General features: G+C 43.0%; 1 protein-coding gene across 1 annotated transcript in view; it reads left to right on the top strand.

Annotated features, from left to right (window-relative positions):
- Window positions 1-23,677, top strand: part of myo3a (myosin IIIA) — a 73,856-nt gene that overhangs the window by 22,555 nt on the left and 27,624 nt on the right. The window contains exons 4-11 of the mRNA XM_071328790.1: window positions 2,943-3,047; window positions 3,309-3,408; window positions 9,260-9,336; window positions 11,014-11,159; window positions 15,482-15,547; window positions 15,986-16,141; window positions 21,600-21,699; window positions 22,991-23,107. Of these exons, the coding sequence (XP_071184891.1) occupies window positions 2,943-3,047; window positions 3,309-3,408; window positions 9,260-9,336; window positions 11,014-11,159; window positions 15,482-15,547; window positions 15,986-16,141; window positions 21,600-21,699; window positions 22,991-23,107 (867 nt within the window). The remainder of the gene's footprint in view (window positions 1-2,942; window positions 3,048-3,308; window positions 3,409-9,259; window positions 9,337-11,013; window positions 11,160-15,481; window positions 15,548-15,985; window positions 16,142-21,599; window positions 21,700-22,990; window positions 23,108-23,677) is intronic.

Genomic DNA, 23,677 nt, shown 5'->3' with positions numbered 1-23,677 from the left:
ATTTAACAATGTTTTTCCATATCATCAGGACAGACAGACAGACATGCAGGTACAACATATCATGGTTTAGTCCTTGCGAGGGCAAATCAGTTCGCCCATGTTCAGCCCTCTAGGGGTCTGTGTGAAGCTCTCACATGTGAAGGGTGCTTGACATCATCTGACTTCCCTAACAATACACCACCTGGCTACCACACATCTTGTCTGTCGTCATCACACGTCTTGACGTCCCTATCTAAGTGTTGAAGGAAACATAAGAAAACAGGAGTATTTAAGCATATCAAAGCGGCACGTCCATCTACAGTCATGACCAAAATTACTGGCACCCTTGATAAAGATGAGCAAAAAAGACAAATACTGAGCTATATTGTGTGCTCAAAAAAATTCAGAAATGCTATTATTTTCTGCTAACACAACTGCTCAGATTTGATTTAACAAGGTATCTTTTTATTTCTGTAGATTTTTATGTGTCAAAATGATTGGCACCACTGTTTTTATTGCTACGGCAGGATAACAACACTGAGCCGTTAGACCAATCCATCTTTCCAGATCCTTGATGTCCTTCATATGTGTTTACGGACTGCCCTCTTCAATTCAAACCACAGGTTTTCAATGGGTTTCAAGTCTGGAGACGGAGATGGCCATTGCACATGTTGATTTTGCGGTCGATTAACCATTTCTTTGTGGATTTTGATTAGTTCTTGGGGTTATTGTCTCGCTGGAAGATCCACTTCCAGACAAGTTTCAGGCTCCTGGTAGAGGCAACCAGGTTTTTTGGCTAAAATGTCCTGGTACTGGGTAAAGTTCATTGTGTCGTTGACCTCATCAAGGGCCCCACAACCAGTGGAAGCAAAATAGCCCCATAACCTCAAGCTCGGCCGCCATATTTTACTGTAAGTATGGGGTTCTTTTCTGTAGTATGCATCCTTCTTTCGATGACAAATTGTTTTGGGGCTCTTTGGCCACACATACCAGTGGTTGAAAACGGGCAGCACTAATTCTGACCCCTATCTTTTATATAGTTATTTAATTGTCTATTCATTTTATTAGTTTAAAATAATATCACTTTCAAATGTTTTGGAGCATTACAATATTGCTCAGTATTTGTATTATTCATTTTATACAGTCTTTTTTTGCGCATCTTTATCAAGGGTGCCAATAATTACGGTCATGACTGTATATTCGAACCATTTCCTTTCCTTTCCCCCATTTAAAAAGTGCACACTGTGTACTGTAAACTGTAGACTAAGTGGAACAGGCAAATTACAACTCCCTGTGGTTAGCTCAATGAATGCATGTAACTGGCAGAGAAACATGAGGGCAGAAACACAGTGCACAATGGCTTTGGGCCATGTGGACAGAATGTTAATGAGATCAGAAAATGGCTCTGTCTTTTTGGGAACTCCTTACAAAGTCACAAACAGAGAAGCTATCTATAAAAACCTGGTTGTGTTACTGCATTTTTCCTCGATCCATTTCCCATCCTCATATATTTGGGGAATTTAGTATTAAAACATTGTTTTTGCTTGCATTTCCGTGACGTGTGAATGATCATGGAAACAAATATCCCCAAAACACTATAAACTCTCTATAACTTGTTACCATTACATCATAGTAGACATGATTGCATTGATGATGACACTTTGTGTTTTGTGACTCACTCTGAGAATGATTGTGAAACATTTTGTAGGTTGTCCTCCACAAGAGGGTGCTTCTAATTTTCTGTAACCACTGAGTTTTCTTCCCTCATTATCCTTTCAATTCACAAGTGACACAGAGATGTCTCTGATTATAGGAGCGTAAGTGTTCCTACGCATAATTAGACAAATAGACATTTCCCTTTTTGAATGCAAAATGCTTTTATGCATGCAATTCCTCATGAAAATGCAGGCAAAACAAGTACCACTTCTGAGAGTGCATAGACAAAATATTTATTGCTTGATTCAAGCTTCCCACTGATGCAGATGAGATGTCATTGTATCTGTCTATAAAGTACTTAGACACAGCTACTTAGAGTGTACTATTATGTGGCACTCTGTTTCCTCCACATCTCAGTCGGCACTCAAGGGCGTTTTCCCCTTTATCTGGAGGTCAGGTGATGACAGCCCAAAATAATGGGGTATTATTGTTGCCTTGGCAACACATAGGGCAATTTTCTGTGATTTTCCTGTGATTTTCAGGCAGGCGTTGACATTGATAATCGAGCCACATCTCACTTTAAGGAGATAGATTGTGCTACTCACAATGTAACATAGCAACCTTTATGTAGTATGCGGAAAGTTACATTTCTTCGTACGAGAGATATGTTGTGTAATCAAGCATAGTTTTTTTTTGTTTTTTTGGGGGTGTAAAATGAGCACTGATTACTTGGTAAGGAAAACAAATCCAATGACTCAAGTCTGCTTTCCCTTGACATGCTGCTCAGTAAAACGCTCTGCCAAATGTATACTTTAAAACACTTTTCGTGGGTTTTCATCAAGGCATATGCATATGCATGGACTTTAATCTCCCTGACAGGAATAGTCTCCAAAGTAGGCGGAGGTGCTTGATTCGAGGACCTCGATTCGCACATCTTTAATAATTACAGTTTAGTCATCACAAAGCCGATTATACCCCTCTTAGGAGAATCTGCATTTTCTCTATACGCACAATTCCTACCTCCCCCTAAGCTGTTTCATATAGATAAGCGTAGAGAGATTGAACAAAATAATCAACTATCACCACCATGGTCTTCAGAGCTTTGAAGATTCCTTCTGAAATCTTAATTTTATACCCAGCACTTTTATCAGAAGGGCGTTACACAATGCGAAGCTACAGTATGCACATCGAGATGTAGCATATCTAGATTTAAGCTCATTGTCTCAGCTTTGGCCAGAATATGCTGACTCACGCTACGGTTTAGCAAAGGAAAGCCATTGTCTTCTCTCTTTCTTATGTGCCTGTAGCTCTGCAATGGAGGTTCGGTGACAGACCTGGCCAAAGGCATGCTGAAGAGAGGGGACAGAATGGATGAGGCGATCATTGCCTATATCATACACGAGGCCCTCACGGTAAGCATGCTCTTTGAACGGTGGATGGACTTGTGACAGAGAGAGAGAGAGAGTGAGAGAGAGAGAGAGAGAGAGAGAGAGAGAGAGAGAGAGAGAGAGAGAGAGAGAGAGAGAGAGAGAGAGAGAGAGAGAGAGAGAGAGAGAGAGAGAGAGGGAGATAGAGAGCGAGAAACAAAGACTGAAAATTACTTTTCCCAACTATGAATTGAATGACCCTCTTTCCGATGACTTACTAAATTACTACTATCTCTACTGTTACAGGGTCTCCATCACCTGCACATCAACAAGACCATCCACCGGGATGTCAAAGGCAACAACATCCTACTGACCACACAAGGAGGGGTGAAGCTGGTGGACTTTGGTACGCTCTGTGGTCTGTGTGTGTGTGTGTGTGTGTGTGTCTGTCTGTATGGCTCAGTATATTGTGTTCTTTTGTCAGCGGTCTATGTGTGCCTACGTGTCTGTGATACTGCCGATGGATCAAATCCATTACCCCAAATTGTTTGCCACCTTAATTGGCTTACATTTATTTTCTTATCCAGGGTGGAATACGTTTACCCGGTGGTGGGAAGGTGGTAGGTGGGTAGCCGCAAATACATTTCCATTAGACGCAGTGTCTCCTGCATTTGGCCTCACCGCAGAGGACATTGTTGTTATTTCCTCTGTGTTAGCAATGCAGCGCTGATTTGTTTTGTGTTATTCTCAACCAAATGAAGCTCTCTGTGCACTAGCCAGAATCTGAATAAGGAGAAATGATTCAGGCCATTTCAAGCGGTGACTCAGCGAAGCTCCTTTGGGGCCTGAAAAGCAGCATGCCTCTTTCCATTACAGCTGAATCTCCTCTTTATTCAGCCTGTTAAGCGAAGCTTCTCTTAAAAGCATCAACCTGCGCATGTTGCTGCCTCCCTCTCTTCCCTCACTTAAACCAATGAGTAATGCGTCTTGTGAATTTTTGTCGGCTCCATAGAAATTCCACGAATAACACACTTCGCCCATTTGCGCTCTCTGTTGCCGCTCCTCTGTTTAACACTTCCATTAACGAGGTATTCACTTCTGAGGAGGCTCCACTTTAGCTATAAGCTACTCTCAAGTGATACTCTCATGACTCGCTGTGCTCGCCCAATCCCTCCGTAAGATGGTCGCCACCCGCTTCAGTCCATATCAGCCCCAGTGCAGAGGCAATGTAAAGATGCTAATTACGTTGGGGGAATTCTGGGTAGCGGAGAGATAACGGGGAAGCTTGGCATTTACGCAATGAGGGTAGAAAGGGAGGAGGAGGGTGAACCTGGACATATGAAATAAGCAGATAGGAGGAGCAGACCCCACAGAGGGAAAGAGATAGGAAGATAGTGATGACTCATGACACCAAAGAGAGAAAGAGAGAGGGAGATAGTGATGACTCATGACCCCACAGAGATAAAGAGATAGGGAGATAGTGATGACTCACAACCCCACAGAGAGAAAGAGAGAGGGAGACAGTGATGACTCATGACCCCACAGAGCAAAAGAGAGAGGAAGATAGTGATGACTCATGACCCCACCGAGAGAAAGAGAGAGAGAGATAGTGATGACTCATGAAACCCACAGAGAGAAAGAGATAGGAAGATAGTGATGACTCATGACACCAAAGAGAGAAAGAGAGAGGGAGATAGTGATGACTCATGACCCCACAGAGATAAAGAGATAGGGAGATAGTGATGACTCATGACCCACAGAGAGACAGCGAGAGGGAGATAGTGATGACTCACAACCCCACAGAGAGAAAGCGAGAGGGAGATAGTGATGACTCACAACCCCACAGAGAGAAAGCGAGAGGGAGATAGTGATGACTCACAACCCCACAGAGAGAAAGCGAGAGGGAGATAGTGATGACTCATGCTTCAAAGTTCCCCTGGCTCCGTCAAAGTCAGTCAACAGAAAAGCATTGTTTGGTCAGGATAGTAAAGTCATGGTAGACTATAGAAAAGCTATGGTGTTGTTACAGAGAAGCTGTCATTTAGACACACAATGTGCTCCTTCCACTCTTTTGTTTAATATTTCACTCACCACATTCCCAATGAATACTTCATTCAAATGAGGGCAGAATTCAATCGAACCTGCACTCCAGGAAACACCCTGTACCCCTCCCTTTCAAATGACCCTTCTGCATGACCTGATTTAGCAAATACTAGTGCTACACTCTACAATATGAATACAGAGTTAGGAGGTGACCTATAAACAACTAGGACTGTTGGAGGCTGTCTGAATATCCCATGGTCAGATTCATTTGATCAAGCATGCCTTTATTTTGACAAGCATCCCATCAGAAATAAATAACGCCCCATACGTTTGTACAGAGACACAGAGATCTGTGTTTTACAGTGTGGTGTTATGTTGGTTTCATCAGTGTTTCTGAGGCTGTAAACTATAATACATATCACTGATACGAGGGGGGGGGTACCAAAATGTTATGCATTTTTAAAAAAAATCTCATTTGCAGGGGCTCTTTTCCAGAGCGACTTACAGGAAGAAGCTTTGTTCAAGGGCTCGTCAACAGATGTTTCACCTAGTCAGCTCAGGGATTCGAACAGCGACCTTTTGGTTACTGACCAAACGCTCTTAATTTAACCGCTAGGCTACTTGCCGCATAAATATGTGTTGCTGTGACAAAATCAAAGATTGTCATGGGAACAGAGAAGAGTTTGTTATGTTTCTTCATTTGGCTTCAAATGTGCTGTCGTTATGGTGAGAGTCACCCAAATCCTCCTCCACTGAATTAATGTAGTCTACTCTTGTTGGGGTTGGCGACCCATGTTATCTCACCCACTGTGAAAACTAAAAGACACTCAACTGCACATTTATTCAAATAGGCTTTCATGCTGTGCAGGAAAAATTGTATTCCGCTTCTCTCCTGAATCCTGGTAACTGATTTTGATAAGAGAAAGGCTGGGGAATATATAAATGGGCACATTGATACGTGGAGCTACAGACAGACAGACAGACAGACGGCCTAGAGCGACGAAATAGACAGACAGTGGTGATATAGGGGGCTGGACATAGGTGGCTAGGAGAGAGGGGGGGGGAGAGGGAGAGAGAGAGAGAGAGAGAGAGAGAGAGAGAGAGAGAGAGAGAGAGAGAGAGAGAGAGAGAGAGAGAGAGAGAGAGAGAGAGAGAGAGAGAGAGAGAGAGAGAGAGAGAGAGAGAGAGAGAGAGAGAGAGAGAGAGAGAGAGAGAGAGAGAGAGAGAGAGAGAGAGAGAGAGAGAGAGAGAGAGAGAGAGAGAGAGAGAGAGAGAGAGAGAGAGAGAGAGAGAGAGAGAGAGAGAGAGAGAGAGAGAGAGAGAGGAGGGACACGTGCTCCACGCGTGTCCTGCGTCACGCCGAGGCTAATAGTTTTCCATGTGGGGGACTGGCACGTCCCACGCTACACTAAGCAGCTGAAAAGATAAAACCCCTGCAGTGACTCATCACCACCCTGAGAAAAAAGAAGCCCTGAAAAAGAGAAGAAGAATATGGATGGGAGGCCATCTTTTCAGTTTCTTAAGGAATATGCTAATTGACAGTGTTATCTCTCTGATGATTATTAAGGGTGTTCCGCCGGGCCCTGCCTCTGGGTAATGTTGTAGAAAAAGAACGGCCACGGGGGCTTTTTATAGGCCCGTCTTTGTGCATACGTGTCAGGGCCTCATAACCCGTAATGAAATGGTTAAATACTGGTTAATATGTGTGAACATATGTGTGTAGGACGTGTGTGTTTGATTGGGTGTAGGTTTTCTGTGTGTGTGTGTGTGCGTGTGCGTGTGCGTGTGCGTGTGTAAGCAGGTAGCCTAGCGATTAAGGACATTGGGCCGGTAACCGAATGGTTGCTGGTTTGAATCCCAGTCCTGACTAGGTGAAAAGTCTGTCGATGTGCCCTTGAACAAGGCACTTAACCCAAGTCGCTCTGATAAATGACTCAAATGTGTCTGTGTACTGACTATCTGTGCAAATTTTTCTGCTAGTAACATGTATGTGTTCGTGCATGCATCGTTTGTGTGTGTGTGCATGCATGAACGTGTGTGCATGTGCACGTGCAGCACAGTGCGTCAGCCCTGTGTATATCCCCTCCTGCATATAATCCTAATCCCTTTTGATGTTTGCTACAGCACCGTTGTGAATCTGCTGCTTACTGCATTCCTTCTCCTGGCTATTCATTCCATCCAGAATTCAGTTTAACCCATTCAACAAGGAGGTCCTCGGAGAGATATCCAACATATACTCTTTACAAATAACATCATTTTATACTCTAGTTCATTAATATTTACTATACAGTTACATACAGCATAGATAAAACAAACATTGTTTTACAAATTTGTGATTTGTTGACTCAGATGGAGTGTACTGTATACTGTATATTAATCTATGCTAGCAACATGTCATATACTGTATTGTAAATACTTTGGAATTCTCCAGTTGTCTGTTTAAACATATAAGCACATAGTAACCACATAGCTATTTGTTGATGCACAGCTTCTCTCTCAGTCCGTAGTCGTCCTGCTGCATTCTGTTGATAACCTAGTGCTCATCGGTGGATTCAGTTCAAGCTGCTCCTCTACCACCTACTGCAGCTTCACACTGATTTGTCTGGACTGGAGTCTGGAGTCACGACTGTGGCTCGGCCTGTCGTTGATTGTCCAGACATTTTGATATTAACACATGAGCAGTGGTGGAAAAAGTACCCAATTTTCATACTTGAGTAAAAGTAAAGATACCTTAATCAAAAATGACTAAAGTGAAAGTGAAAATCACCCAGTAAAATTCTACTTGAGTAAAAGTCTAAAAGTATTTGGTTTTAAATATATTTAAGTATCAAAAATCAATGTAAATGCTAAAATATACTTAAGTATCAAAAGTAAAAGTATAAATCATTTCAAATTCCTTATATTAAGCAAACCAGATGGCATCATTTTCTTGTTTTTTAAATTGACAGATAGCCAGTAGCCACTCCAACACTCAGACATCATTTACAAATGAAACGTGTGTTTAGTGAGTCTGCCAGATCAGGCAGTAGGGATGACAAGGGATGGTCTCTTGATAAGTGCGTGAATTTGACAATTTTTCTGTCACGCTAAGCATATAAAATGTAACGAGTACTGCATGGAAATGTATGGAGTAAAAAATAATATTATTTTCTTTAGGAACGTAGTGAAGTTAAAGTTAAACGGTAAAGTACAGATACCCCCCCCCAAAAACGACTTAAGTATTACATTCAAGTATTTTTACTAAAGTACTTTACACCACTGCACATGAGTGTTACTCATGTGTGTAACATCTTCCTACCCTCACAACTGTGAAGGTAGGAAGAGAAAGCAGGCTTCTGCTCATGGCTATGGTCACAGTGAAGAGCCGACTCGTGGTCCCATTCAGATTGACTGGACCTTTAGAATAATTCTTAGTTAAATATCCACCGTAGACATAGCTGTTTGATATGTATGCAGTCTCCTTTCAAAATGACCAGAAGATAATGTGAACACTTACCAATTGATACCAATTAAATCATGTCATGGTTTGAATGGGTTTAGTCGGTATTGTGTAGATTAGAAAGCAAGTGCTAATAAAGTGGTTCTGAGGTTTGTTCGTGATGGATCTCTAGTCAAATGCACTGCTAAATCACCTGGGGGTATTTGTGATGCAAAGCAATCCATCATTTGCTTGAGAGCTATCACAAGTTGGCGTGTGTATAGGCTATGTTTGAGGCTATGTGTGTGTTTGGGTGTAACTGCGTGTGTGTGTGTGTGTGTGTGTGTGTGTGTGTGTGTGTGTGTGTGTGTGTGTGTGTGTGTGTGTGTGTGTGTGTGTGTGTGTGTGTGTGTGTGTGTGTGTGTGTGTGTGTGTGTGTGTGTGTGTGTGTGTGTGTGTGCATGCGTTTGTGCACACGTCTGTTTTCGTTCAACGTCACCAGTGACCGCACCATCATGGCTAACAGAGTGGGTTTGGAATTTCGTTTACCTCATCCATCCCAGCTGGAATATGAATAGCACTTCACTCTTTGACCCTATGACAGCTCATCATCGGAACCAGCTGCTCTGGTTTCTGTCTGATGGACATGAGATGAAAAAATCATTATATTGCTTTAAATGAATGCTCCTGTCTATAGATGTCCTATGTAACTGAACTGTGCTGTCCCGATGTATACAGCCGTTCATACTGTGGATCCTATCTAATTCAGCTATGTTGTCCTTGTGTCTTTGTGCAGGTGTTTCGGCCCAGTTGACGAACACTCGTCTTCGTAGGAACACCTCAGTGGGAACACCTTTCTGGATGGCGCCAGAGGTAGGCCTCATTCCCTTTACCTCGCTAGACACTTACACAGCACCCAACACTGGACCTGTAGAAAGAATGCTGACTTTTGTTGACCTTGATAAGTAGAATTTATTTATTTGACCTTTATTTAACTAGGCAAGTCAGTTAAGAACGTATTCTTATTTACAATGACGGCCTACCCCGGCCAAACCCGGACGACACTGGGTCAATTGTGTGCCGCTATGAGACTCCCAATCACAGCCGGTTGTGATACAGCCTGGATTCAAACCAGGTTGTCTGTAGTGACGCCTCTAACACTGAGATGCATTGCCTTAGACCGCTGCGCCACCCGGGAACCCCGAATAAGAACCAAATCTCACCTGAGTGTTGGCCTCTGACCAGCTACTCAATGTTTTTGTCCACAAGACACTAGCGCTTGGCTGGCTCACACTACAACATGATGCTGAAGATGACCTGGTTAGAACAGCCGTCCTTCTTTTTTTACATGACTTTTACATCCACTTTGCAAATGTATTTGGTGTTAACTCATGCGGAGAAATGGCATTTTACATAACGTTTACATAGAGTATAGCTAATGACATTAGATTCGGAGGTGGATGTCCTTTCAGGTGGACCATTTGAGTAAAAAAAGACTTAAAAAAAAAAAACAACGTACAGAACACGGAACAGAAACAGAGAGAGGAGTGCGGCAGATAGTCGATAGGCTATCGTAAGGCTTCTCTGCCAGTTTTGGAAGTATTTTACGAAGGGTTGGATGGTACCTACTGTGCTTTGTTGGAAAAAGATAAGAGTACCTCAAATGAAGTGGATTTGAGTTGAGGGTAAGGCAAGATGGATTCTAATGTATCTGCTTGGCTCGTCTTGTTGTCGTAAATGTTGAATATTCTTCATGACTGTTGAGATGAAGATTCCGTATTGCTTACGGTTTCTTGTTATTCATGTGAGTTGTTCATGACACTACTCTTCATCTATGTTTGTGCGTGTGTACTGTGCTGTGGTGTGCATTCTGCACGTTAATGTGTACTTCATTATGTTCATGTGACATTTTGTCATTTAGAATATTTATTTCTGGGACCCTTGTTGATAAAGGTGTCTTAATGATGTTGTAATTGTTATGTTTGGACAATATTATGCATTTGTTGAGTCCGCTACTAAAGTATGTACCTTGGGAATGATTACTGTTGTTTCCCTGCAGGTGATTGAGGTGTCTGGGTGTGGATTTAACTGTGTGTATCGATGCTCTGTCTGTGTACGTACCGTATGTGTCTCCTATGGGGAGATCTATTTTGTTAGTGGGATGCCATTTCGGCCTAAGGATATTGTTGATGGCGATTTGTGTGTGTGTGTGTGTGTGTGTGTGTGTGTGTGTGTGTGTGTGTGTGTGTGTGTGTGTGTGTGTGTGTGTGTGTGTGTGTGTGTGTGTGTGTGTGTGTGTGTGTGTGTGTGTGTGTGTGTGTGTGTGTGTGTGTGTGTGCGCGTGTGTGCGTGTGTGCGAGCGAGTGTCCTATCTGTACAATATTCCCTGTAGATGCCTGCAGCAGTTGTTGATAAAGGTGTGCCCGTAACTCCCAAGACACTCTCAATAATATTCTCCTTAGAAAAGCTTTTTGAAACTATTAGAAAGACAGACTGCATTTTCCTGCTGCTAATCGTAATGAGGGTGTGTGTGCGTGTCTCCGTCTACAGGTTATAGCGTGTGAGCAGCAGTTGGACTCCACGTATGACGCTCGCTGTGACGTCTGGTCCCTGGGCATTACTGCCATAGAGCTGGGAGATGGAGACCCGCCCCTCTCCGACCTCCATCCAATGAGAGCTCTCTTCAAAATCCCCAGGTCAGGCTCCTATAACTGCACATTTAACCATCTGGGGATTGAACCGGGGTTTTCAGTGCAAGATATCCAACAGAGAAGGAAGTAATTGCCTAACTCACTGAGCTAAAGGCTAGGCGTTAGCTATGAGAGCTAACATCTGTTGTTAGATATCAGACAACGAGACGTTATTGCAACAACTAACATCAGCCTAGCAATCTAACTACTACACAGATGGCAGCTGTGGTGGCTATTCATAATGATAAATGTCCATTGGGGTAGGGGAAGGGTAGATGTCTGTTGAGGGGTGGTAGAAAGTCAGGGGGGGGGCAGGGGGAGCAGGTAGCTAACTAGTGGGGGCTATTCAGCAGCCTGATGGTCTGGGGGTAGAAGCTATTGGCCAGTCTTAGTTTTAGCCATAATGCTTGTGTACTGCCCGCATTTGAGTGATGAAAACGGGGAGAACAGACCGTGGCGAGGCTGAGGTCCCTGATGATCTTCTTGGCCTTCCTGCGACACCTGGTGTTGTAGGTGTCCTGGAGGGCAGGCAGTGTGCACACAATGGCGCATTCGGCTGAGCATACCACCCTCTGAAGAGCCATGCGGTCAACGGCGGTGGAGTTGCCATACCAGGCTGTGATGCAGCCTGACAGTATGCTCTCGATGGTGCTCCTGTAGAACACTGTGAGGGCCCTTCATACAACAAAAGAGCAACACAATCATCACAACTAGGTTTTATGCACGCCTAGTCTATATCATATGCAGCAATCATATGTCCATTACTGCGCTTTTCAGTTGGTAGAATAGAACGTCAAAGTAGGGCAGTGCAGGCGGTTTGGACTGCAATTTCCAAAACCATTTGCACTCTACAGTTCTGTAGCCAGCGAGACGAATTGGCCTTCCATACAACTGTCTGTGGGGCTTGGATCTGTCAGAAGGCAAAATGAATAGATAGCTTTCTTTTGCATTACAGCAGCTTAGACGTACCACCTCGCTCTGCTATTTACTGTGATCCTCCTCTTTCTGTTGATACATAGGGAGGAATCTAGATCATCTTTTTCCTTCTCTGCCCCCACTGTGTTGGGGGCGGAGGAGGTGAATGGTTATTGATTACTGTCGTTGGTCTTCAGGTTGTGAGGCGGGTGCACAAGCGCTCATCACCGCTGTCATCTTGACGCCACAACATTTTGTCCATCTCCACCCTACCACTGTGTGCGCCGACACACAGAGGCACACACACACGCCTCACTAGACTGGAAAAATTGCACATTGCAAATGACAAAAGAGTAGCTTCCTCTCTATTCTTTCTTTCACCTCTCTCTCTCTCTCTCTCTCTCTCTCTCTCTCTCTCTCTCTCTCTCTCTCTCTCTCTCTCTCTCTCTCTCTCTCTCTCTCTCTCTCTCTCTCTCTCTCTCTCTCTCTCTATCTCTCTTTTTCTCTCTCTCTCGCGCTCTCTCTCTATCTCTCTCATTCTTGCTATGACCCTCTCTGTCTAAAAACACACACACACACAAAGGCCATTCTCTCAGCTCCCCCCTCTGTTGTTAGTGTACTCTTTGCCTTGGGGGTTTTTTGCTCCAGAGCAGTCATCATCACACAGCTTTCTCTGAATCTTTGTGACTGCTGTTACAAGAGCTGCAGGCTCTCTCCACACACTTCCCTCACACTCCTCTTTCACCATGCTGGCCAGGATCTCCATTGAGAAACCATGTTAAATGGACAAAATTCAATAGATTCAGTGGGATGATTGCCACTGACTTTTGTATTTTTGGTTGCCAAAATTCCCTTATCCTTTGTTTTGCCAACACTCTACATCCAACGCTGTCCTGTCATGCCAGCAGACAGGCTAGTATACAAGTAATCAAACACATTGAGGAGGTTTGTAAATGCATTTTCACTAATGCATTCAAATGGGCCTTGAGTTCAACAGTGATTCATTTCATTCTCTTACTCACACACTAGTGACCAGCGGAGGTACGCGCTGTGTTTTTGCTTGAAGTGCTGTCCCCATTTAATAGCCACGATGACATCACCCAAGATGTCCGGAAGCTGTTCCTCCACTGGATTATGGCTAGGGAACCTGTGTTCAGGATTATCCCGGTTTGACCCCAGAGAGAGCAGTTCTGCCAACACTCCCTCTGGCCTGGCACTGCCTAGCAGTGACCCAGCCAGATAAGGGACGGGAACAGACCCCAGGTCAAGTCTAAAATACACACTACACATGCAGGCAAGCATACACACACAAAATATGTCCCAGCATACAGTGCATGTCCAAAATACATGAATTTAGGTGAAGGAAGGGTCAAAGGAACACTTCAGTTTGTCCCCATAGGGGACCCCTTGTTTGATGCTAGGTAAAAGCCTTTACAGAGGGTTCTACCTGAACCCACTATGTAGGGTTCTCATAGAACCCCCTGTAAATGGTTCTACCTAGAGCTCTCTATGAATGGTTTAACCGAGAACCCTTTTATCTTCTTCCTAGAACCCTCTATGAACAGTTCCACCAGCCTTACTAGCCTTTAAAATTTCATTATTTATGACAATATATTACATATATCATAAGGCCTTTATTTGAGAGCCTAATTATACCCTAACACTTGCCTAGTTAAATAAAGTTAAAAATATGTTTTTTTTATTAACACAGTGGTGTTAGGAAACTCCTGGTTTACAGGCCACATCAGGCCTGCAAGTCACATTATGCTGGCTTGCAAAGTGTTGGTTTTGGAATCCAACCAGAGTTAGGATATCCAACAAGTGGAATTTTGTAGGGAAGATTGACTATTGAGAATACCTCAATCAATCATCTTAACTGGAACAACCATCTAGAACAACCATCTCAGTAACAGGTGCAATAAGTCCAACTACTAACAGATTGGATTAGTTTAGAATAATTCATGCTATTTTTCTGTGTGTAGCATAAAATGTATCAATGTACATGCAAAAACACAGACATTAAACAAACAATTTTGAAAACCACCCTGCAAAAGAGTATGCTAGGAAATCTGATATATGTTTCTATGTAGAACCATTCTTGCCTTCCAAAGAGTCCTTCTTGCCTACTAAAGAATCATCAAAGAGCCCTTTCTTCCAAAATCGGTTCTTAGGATGACAAAGGTTCTAGGTGGAACCCTGTACCTTACAAAGAACCGCTGTCTTCCATAAAGGGTTCTTCAGATCAAAACGGTTCTTGGTAAAACCCCATACCTCCGCAAATAACCCTTTTGGAACCCACCGCCTGTGGAGGAGGAGAAGAAAGATACAGGAGTGTATAGGAATGGTCCAAATGTTTCCCGGAATAACACATTTTAAACACATTGAGTAGGTTGTACTAATAACACAGATCAATTAGTTGCATGAGAATTGTATGAGATATGATGAGCTCGTTTGACCACCGCTATTATCTTGACTCAATATTATTGATGGCTGCGTCCTTTTACAATTGTCAAAACCCTTTAGTCTCTCAACAGTATATCCCTACAGTCCTTGTTTCCTCTCAGCTCCTAGATTCCACATTCAGCTCCAGTATCCAGGTCTAGATAGCAGATGTTTGACTTTCCCCTCCCCACAGCTTCTCCAGACCTGTTTGTCTTCCAGATAAGAATTCATTTTAATAGTCGGAGCGTTGGCAGAACAGAGTCCATTTAAATGTCTGACACACACTCTGTCTATATGGGGTGTGAACTAAGTGTGATAACCAGGAGATGTATGCCCTCCCGTTACAGCAATGAATCGCTGTCGTTGCGGACGTGAAAAGGCCCCGCTGCATTAGCGAGTCAATATCAACTCTTACATCCTGTGCCAAGCACCCTCTTATAAAGAGACACTTTAAACAGGACAGGGAATTATAGCAAATTAGCGTTATTGTTCCTTAGTGGGTGAGGTCTTGTCTTGTCAGGGTTGGGGAGCTAACTACAGTGTCTGGCTGTATTTGCTTGTTAAAGGAGTACTTTTTTGTATTCATTATGGTTACTTTGAGATTGGAGTAGAAAGTCTGCATAATGGGCATAATGTCTTATAACTGTGTTATATCCCGATTGGCATAACACCTGTCAACATTTTGATGGTCCCATGACAAGTTTATGTCAGCATTCTGCAAGTACAACCTGGTGTTGTTTAGGTTTGAAATCATTTGTTGGTGTTTTTCACCGAAATGCTTAGATCCAAGTGGCCTTAAAGTTTCCCTATGTGAGTGTCAGGCTTAACGTTGAGATTTCTCTTGGTATCTGAAATGAAGCACAGTGTTAACATTTCATTCCATCATCCTGCTCCCAGCCGTAGCCTCTGTTCTCCTCCCAGTCTGTGTAATTCACATTTTATCTTATCTTTTGATGATTTCCCCCGTACAGAAACCCTCCCCCTACCCTGTACCAGCCGGAGCTGTGGTCGGACCACTTTAACGACTTCATCTGCAAGTGAGTTTAATGGGAGCTGTGTGTGTATGTTATGTGTCTGTTGGTGTGTGGGTGCGTGTGTGCATGCATTTGTGTGCTTGTTTGTGTGTGTGTGTGCGTGTGTGTGTGTGTGTGTGTGTGTGTGTGTGTGTGTGTGTGTGTGTGTGTGTGTGTGTGTGTGTGTGTGTGTGTGTGTGTGTGTGTGTGTGTGTGTGTGTGTGTGTGTGTGTGTGTGTGTGTGTGTGTGTGTTGTTGCTAATTACAGAGCACAAAAGTGTAAACATTCCCTCTCATTTACAGGCCAAAATACTTGCTTTATTATCCTCTTCAGATTTGCTCGTCATAAACCATTCACCCCCTAAAATAGAAGCATGAATCAGAATATCACAATGTTCAGTTGCTGATTGCAAGGCCCAGAGCATCAGTAACATTCTCCCTGTCCAACTGTCTCACCCACAGATGTCTGATCAAGGACTTTGAGCTGAGGCCTAATGTTCTAGACCTGCTCCAGCATGTGTTCATCAAACAGATTGTAGGCCGAGAGAGGATCCTGCAGAAACAGCTGATGGAACTCATAGACCTCAACCAGCAGATAGGAACCACTGGAAAGACAAGGTACCGTCATGATGCAGATGACCTCTGTTAGACAATGGTAGAAAGATAAAAGCTACAAAGGCCCCACATAGCACTATGTATTCAGGATCCAACTGACCTTTGCATTAAATGACTGTCTCGCCTTGTTCACCAACTACTTCTCAGATAGAGTTCAGTGTGTCAAATCGGAGGGTCTGTTGTCCGGACCTCTGGCAGTCTCTATGGGGGTGCCACAGGGTTCAATTCTCGGGCCGACTCTTTTTTCTGTATATATCAATGATGTCACTCTTGCTGCTGGGGATTCTCTGATCCACCTCAACACAGACGACACCATTCTGTATATATCTGGCCCTTCTTTGGACACTGTGTTAACAAACCTCCAAACAAGCTTCAGTGCCATACAACACTCCTTCCGTGGCCTCCAACTGCTTTTAAATGTTAGTAAAACTAAATGCATGCTCTTCAACCGATTGTTGCCCGCACCCGCCCGCCTGACTAGCATCACTACTCTGGACGGTTCTGACTTAGAATATGTGGACAACTACAAATACCTAGGTGTCTGGTTAGACTGTAAACTCTCCTTCCAGACTCACATTAAGCATCTCCAATCCAAAATTACATCTAGAATCGGCTTCCTATTTTGCAACAAAGCATCCTTCACTCATGCTGCCAAACTTACCATCGCAAAACTGACTCTCCTACTGATCTTTTACTTCGGCGATGTAATTTACAAAATAGCCTCCAACACTCCACTCAGCAAATTGGATGTAGTCTATCACAGTGCCATCCGTTTTGTCACCAAAGCCCCATATACTACCCACCACTGCGACCTGTATGCTCTAGTTGGCTGGCCCTCACTACATATTAGTTGCCAAACCCACTGGCTCCAGGTCATCTATAAGTCTTTGCTAGGTAACGCCCCGACTTATCTCAGCTCACTGGTCACAATAGCAACAGCCACCCGTAGCACGTGCTCCAGCAGGTATATTTCACTGGTCATCCCCAAAGCCAACGCTTCCTTTGGCCGCCTTTCTTTTCAGTTCTCTGCTGCCAATTACTGGAACGAATTGCAAAAATCCCTGAAGCTGGAGTCTTACATCTCCCTCTATAACTTTAAGCATCAGCTGTCAGAGCAGCTTACCGATCACTGTACCTGTACACAGCCAATCTGTAAATAGCACACCCAACTACCTCATCCCCATGTTGTTATTTATCCTCTTTCTCTTTTGCACCCCAGTATCTCTACTTGCACATCATCATCTGCACATCTATCACTCCAGTGTTAATGCTAAATTGTAATTATTTGGCCTCTATAGCCTATTTATTGCCTTACCTCCCTACTCTTCTACATTTGCACACACTGTACATTGATTTTTATTGTGTTATTGACTGTACGTTTGTTTATGTGTAACTCTGTGTTGTTGTTTTTATCGCACTGCTTTGCTTTATCTTGGCCAGGTCGCAGTTATAAATGAGAACTTGTTCTCAACTGGCCTACCTGGTTAAATAAAGGTGAAATAAAAGAAAACAAAAAACGTATGGAACATTCTAGAAACTCCTTCCATATGAATGTCATAATGTATTTCATAACATCTCCCTGTTGGCCATGTAGACCTATTCTTATATAACCGTGCATGTTTGACATGTCATAGTACAGTCATGTTACTTGTTATCTACAAAAGGGACCCATGCCGTGATCCAACGTGAACATGTAGTGGATTTATTTCATCTTAACTTTCAAACTCAAGCTTCACCTACTCCACACAGTACTTTATGTTCTATTGCATTCTATTACGTTCCTACTGGTTGCACAACTGTCTGCCGTTGGAGGAGATAGGCATTATCTTTACTTGGATGTGGATGTAGACAGTAATCCAAATTGCACATCAGCTGGATATTGGGTCACTTTCCGGCTCAACGTTTCACCAGTGACTGAATGTTGGGCCCCTGAAGCCCAGATATCAAGTTCAACCACTGCGACTACATGCCATATCCTGCTTATGAACTGTAATGTTATTTCTGTCATTTAAGCCATCATGGAAAGACAGACAGAAGCACAGACAGTAACGACAGGTAGGGGATATGAATGCCCTAGTAGGGGTTGTAGGGGTAGCTAGTTACCTGCCCACTTATTTTGTCTAATCAAAGCCCTAACTGTAGACTGTAGTTTGTAGCCTACCCACAACCCAGCACTTTGCTGAAATCAAGTCATTGTGCTGTGTCTAGATGATTGTTGTCGACATCTAAGGATGACACTGTCATCCTTGTGTTCCAGATGTGTTTTAGTCAGGCTAGACCCTTTCGAGAGCAGACGTGTTGTTCGTTTCTCCTTCTTCTGTTTCATGTCTGACTTTGACTGTAGTTTTTACAACCTACACCCATGTTTTAACAAATCAAACAATGTATGACCCATCAAATAGCGTGAAAAAATGACATTGTCACAGCTTTACTGACTTTATTGTCCCCATAAAGGGAAATTTTGTTGCACTGTCATGTAAAGTGGCGTTTAATTACAAAACAAATTGACAATACAATTTTCCTAACAGTTACATAGCAATAAAAAGAGGCTGGCCTTACTGGGTGGATAGGAACATTAGCACGAGCTATTTAGGAGGGATATCACACCTGGCACAAATGATTGTCTAGTTGTGTTTTTCCTGCTGAGGGGCACCCTATACCTGTGCCCAGAGGGGAGTAGTTCAAAGTCCGGGTACAGGGGGTGGCTTGGGTCTAAAATTATTTTGTGACCCTTGCAGAGGGCCCTGACCTTAAAGATCTCATCCAGGCCTGTCTGTTTGACTCCAAGTACCTTACTTGCTGTGGTGATAATCCTTGTCAAAATATTTCTCTGACTGACAGTGGCATTGCCAAACCAACAAACAATACAAACAGTTGAAATACTCTCAATGAAAGATTTGTAAAACAGTCAACATTAAAAGATCCCAGCCTTTTGAGAAAGGACAGTCTCTGTTTGCTCTCTTTGTAGATCAGGTCTGTACATTTACTCCACTGAAGCGTATTGTCCAAGAGGACACCCAGGTATTTGTATTCCTCTACAATCTCTATATTCTGACCTCTGATAGATGTTGCAGAGGTAGGTGTTGTACACTTCCTGAAGTCTATGCACATCTCTTTGGTCTTGTTGGTATTCAGGACTAAGTGTGATTCGTCACACCACTCTACAAAGTCATTTAGGACCGGGCCATGGTGTTCCTCGTCATCATGCAACAGGCTGATCAAGGCAGTGTCATCAGCAAACTTAACGAGGTGTCTGTCAGGATGGGAACTAGTACAACTATTAGTGTACATGGAGAGCCTGTGTTGGTGGTGCGTATGTCTGACACACGGGGACCTATTTTGACCCGCTGTGACCGTTGGCTCAGGAAGTCCAACAGCCAATAAAACAGCCCCATATCTAAGGAGAAGTCCCGAATGAGTCTCTGTGCCAGAATGTAAGGCTGGATTGTGTTGAAGGCAGAAGAAAAGTCAACAAACAAAACCCTGACATGGGATTTGGCACCCTCTAGATGTCTATAGACCATGTTGAGGAGTATAAGAATGGCATCATCAACTCCTCTGCTGGGCTGATAAGCAAACTGAAACGGGTCGAGGAGTTTCTGGGTGGCGCTGAGAACATGACTTTTCGCAATTTTCTCAAGGCACTTCGTTACTAAGGATGTCAAGTCATTCAGCACAGAGGGATTAGATGCTTTAGGAATGGGTATAATTATTGAGTTTTTCCACAATACTGGCACGTGTTGCTGGTCAAGCGAGGATTGGATTTTTTTTGTAAAAACACCAGCCAAGGGCCGGCAGGTAGCCTAGTGGTTAGAGCGTTGAACGAGTAACCGAAAGGTTGATCGAATCCCCGAGCTGACAAGGTAAAAATGTGTCATTCTGCCCCTGAACAAGGCAGTTAACCAACTGTTCCTAGGCCGTCATTGTAAATAAGAATTTGTTCTTAACTAACTTGCCTAGTTAAATAAAGGTTCAGTTAAAAATAAATGTTCAGCACCATTTTATAATCAGGTTTAGCAGAATCAGCCAGTAGAGTCAGGTAGCGTGGAGTAAGACGTGTCGTGGCACCACAAGGCAGGGAGGGAAAAAACAGGAAAAGGAGCTACTAGCCGGTTAGATACAATAACAATAGGATCAGTGGGGACCAGCAATTTATTTGTTTAAGAGTTGGTCAAGCTCTGTTGTGGTCAGCCTCAACCTTTATCCGCCTGGGGAGGTAAACTTGGAGTCGCACTCAAGAGAGGTGAAAGGCCAAACAGGAGAGGAGGGACTGGACAGCCATGCAGCTAAATTGTCATCGTGGGCAAAAAGCTTGTGTAGAAGCACAGCTTGAATAGATCTAGATCAGGGCTCTACTACCCTGTTCCTGGAGAGCTAACGTCCTGTAGGTTTTTGGTCCAACCGTAATCTAGTGCACCTGATTGATTCTAATGATTAGCTGGTTGATAGACTGAGTCAGGTCAGTTATAACTGGGGTTGGAGTGAAAACCTACAGGATGGTAGTTTACAGTTTACAGTTTAGCTCTCCAGTAACAGGGTTTGGAGACCCCTGATCTAGATTGATTCGATCTAGATTGACTCAGTTACAGGAAAAAATAGTATAGTATAAATACTGTAGTATTACTATAGTAGTTATTCTAGTGTTTTTGCGGACTGTAGTATACTGTATTATTTACTGTAGTGTTTTTGGGGACGTTACTGTAATATTTACTAAAGTGTTTTTGTTTTATTATCTATGACATAGAAGTGGGGTCTTTCTCCTTGAGGAACCCTACTGGAGAAATACTAAAAGACCAATGTTCTATAACCTGTAGGTATGTAGGACTGGGGTCTGAACAGAGAGTTCAGTGCTTCTGCTCTTTTCTATAATTTGTATGGAACACAATATGCTCTATATTGGCATGTACTATAGATTTCTCACTTACGGGTGGTCCAAATTTTTATATTGGGGGAGGGGAATGGGCAGAGTATATGCAAATAAAATACTGTAATACAGTTTTTAAAAACTGCATTGTTTTTGCGGACTGTAGTGTTTAGCAAACTAGTATACTGTAGTATTTACTATAGTATTCTACAGTATACTACAAAATGATATAGTAAGTACTACACATGATCGAGGAATACTAAAGTGTGTAGTATAGTAATCTACAGTGTACTACAGTTTACTACAGCATTCTATAGTAAGTACTGTAGTATTCTATAGTAAACTGTAGTATTTTTATGTGGGAGTGTGTGGATGTGGGAGATTTGTTAAATTTAAGTAGATAGAAAGTAAAAAGAGAAAAAGGAGTCAAGGTGTTGCAGTTTTAAGAAAATAACATTATAGAGGAACGTAATGTGAAGCCATTGTTAAATGCTGGATTAATCTACTGCAATCACGTATCAGCTCTGTTGTTGTTATAAGTTAGTTGTTTAGATGCAACTAGTTGCTTTAGACTTCATACTGCATCCTGTGTTGTAGGCATGAGCGCATCCACACCAAGAAAGGTGGTCAAATGATGTCATCAAGCCCCACCCCCGACGAAGTGGATGACCTTGCCACCCTGGAAGTACTTGATGAGGTAAGAGATGAAATTAGCTGAAGATATCGGACATCTATTATCAACACGGTAGTAGCTTCCCCTTAGCCGATAGGTGGAATTGTTAGCCATATTGCTCAACTCTAGCCAATCCTTTCAGATCCACACAAAAAAATGTAATCGGCTTTGTGTTAATCAGTGTCAAGGTGGTTATATTTTATTCTCACTCTGTATTAATAACCTAGGTCAGGGAGGGGCAACTGGGGGCCGACTTCCCATTTTGTAGGCCCACGGATACATTTCCCAAAACTGAAGCAACTTTCTTTTTTTACCGCTAAGGGCCCCCAAAAGGCTAGGGCCAGCTCTGACTGCATGTGTGGGTATGGATGTGGGTACACAGACCCAGGAGCCACTTCAGCTCCTCATGATGAGTTCACATTTTTTGTTGCCTCCATCCCCATCAAAGCAGCCATACCTGACCTACACTCTTATGAAAAAAAAAGGTTCCAAAAGGGTTCTTCGGCTGTCCCCATAGGAGAACCCGTTTTGCTTCCAGATATAACGCTTATGTGTTCCTTTAGGGTTTCTGTAGAAAGGGATTTACCTGGAACCCAAAAGGGTTCTACCTTGAACCCAAAATTGTTCTTCAAATGGTTATCCCATGGGCACAGCCAAAGAACCCTTTTAGGTTCTAGATAGCACCATTTTTTCTATGAGTGTAGGTTATTGATAACCACCCACAGTTTAAGTTAGGACAGTGTTTCCTCTCAGAATTACGTCCCTCTAGTCTCTACACCGGTAGTAAATTAATATACTGTAGAAGCAAAATAGCAATATTTGTACCAAACACATTTAGGGTGATTTATCAAAGCTGAGTACTCCATTGACATATTGAAACATACAAATTGCTCAGTCGCCTCGGGATATTTCTGCCCATTCCTCTACATGGCTGGTTTAGTTTATATCCTAGTCTGGGCCGAGGGATGGTGTGGAAACAGAATGTATGATCTGAGCACAATGCCTAATGGAATCAAGGTGGAGATGATGAACGGAACTGAGTCCAGATTCTCATATTCATGTAAACAACGACAGTGTACATTTGTTACGTTGCATAATGCTTATTTACGCTGACAGATATATTGCCAACTTGCCAGCGTACTGTAAGCAATCCTAATAAGTGTTGAAGCTTACTGCAATGTTTCCTCAGTAATCACTGCTCTGCACCGAGGCCCTCGTCAAATGATACTGAAATACTGTGATGACGTTTCTTCAAACATCAATTATTACCTTTGAATGTCACAATACTGAATGCGCACGTTTGATCTCTTCCCAGAATTCAGTCACAGAGCAGCTTCAGAGGCGCTATGCCAAGGACCAGATCTATACCTACGTTGGAGACATCCTCATTGCAGTTAACCCGTTTCACAAGATGGAGCTGTATAGCCCACAGGTGTGTGTATTTGTGTGTGCGATGTGTGTTTGTCTGTCTGTGTGTATTCCTGCGAGCGTGTGTGTTAATGTGGTCAAACAGACACTACTGAATGCACCCGACCGTATCTCATTAGGACCTCAGTGCCCCATTTCCTCTTTCCCTTCCACGCTACCGCTCTCTCTCTCTCTCTCTCTCTCTCTCTCTCTCTCTCTCTCTCTCTCTCTCTCTCTCTCTCTCTCTCTCTCTCTCTCTCTCTCTCTCTCTCTCTCTCTCTCTCTCTCTCTCTCTCTCTCTCTCTCTCTCTCTCTCTCTCCACTGGCCACACTTTTCCATTTATCACACGGTTTCTTCACTACCTCTCTTATACAGTTCTGGAAAAATGTTACTTGTCTTACTGAACTGCTGATGTTTTTGTAATTGAACCCTTCAAGACAAAATGCCATGATACTATTGTTAAGTTGTATTGTCCATTGTGGCATGTTGTACATAATTAAACAAGTCATTACTTGGAATAGTAGCAACTGCACTGATGAGTGTTTGTCTTGCACTATAATGGGAATAAACACATTTTTGAAAATTGCTTGAAGA

Source organism: Salvelinus alpinus, chromosome 10, assembly GCF_045679555.1.
Source record: "Salvelinus alpinus chromosome 10, SLU_Salpinus.1, whole genome shotgun sequence".
NCBI classification, from domain to species: Eukaryota; Metazoa; Chordata; class Actinopteri; order Salmoniformes; family Salmonidae; genus Salvelinus; species Salvelinus alpinus.
Note: the sequence above shows the minus strand (reverse complement) of the source record. Positions and strands in the feature narration are given on the sequence as shown.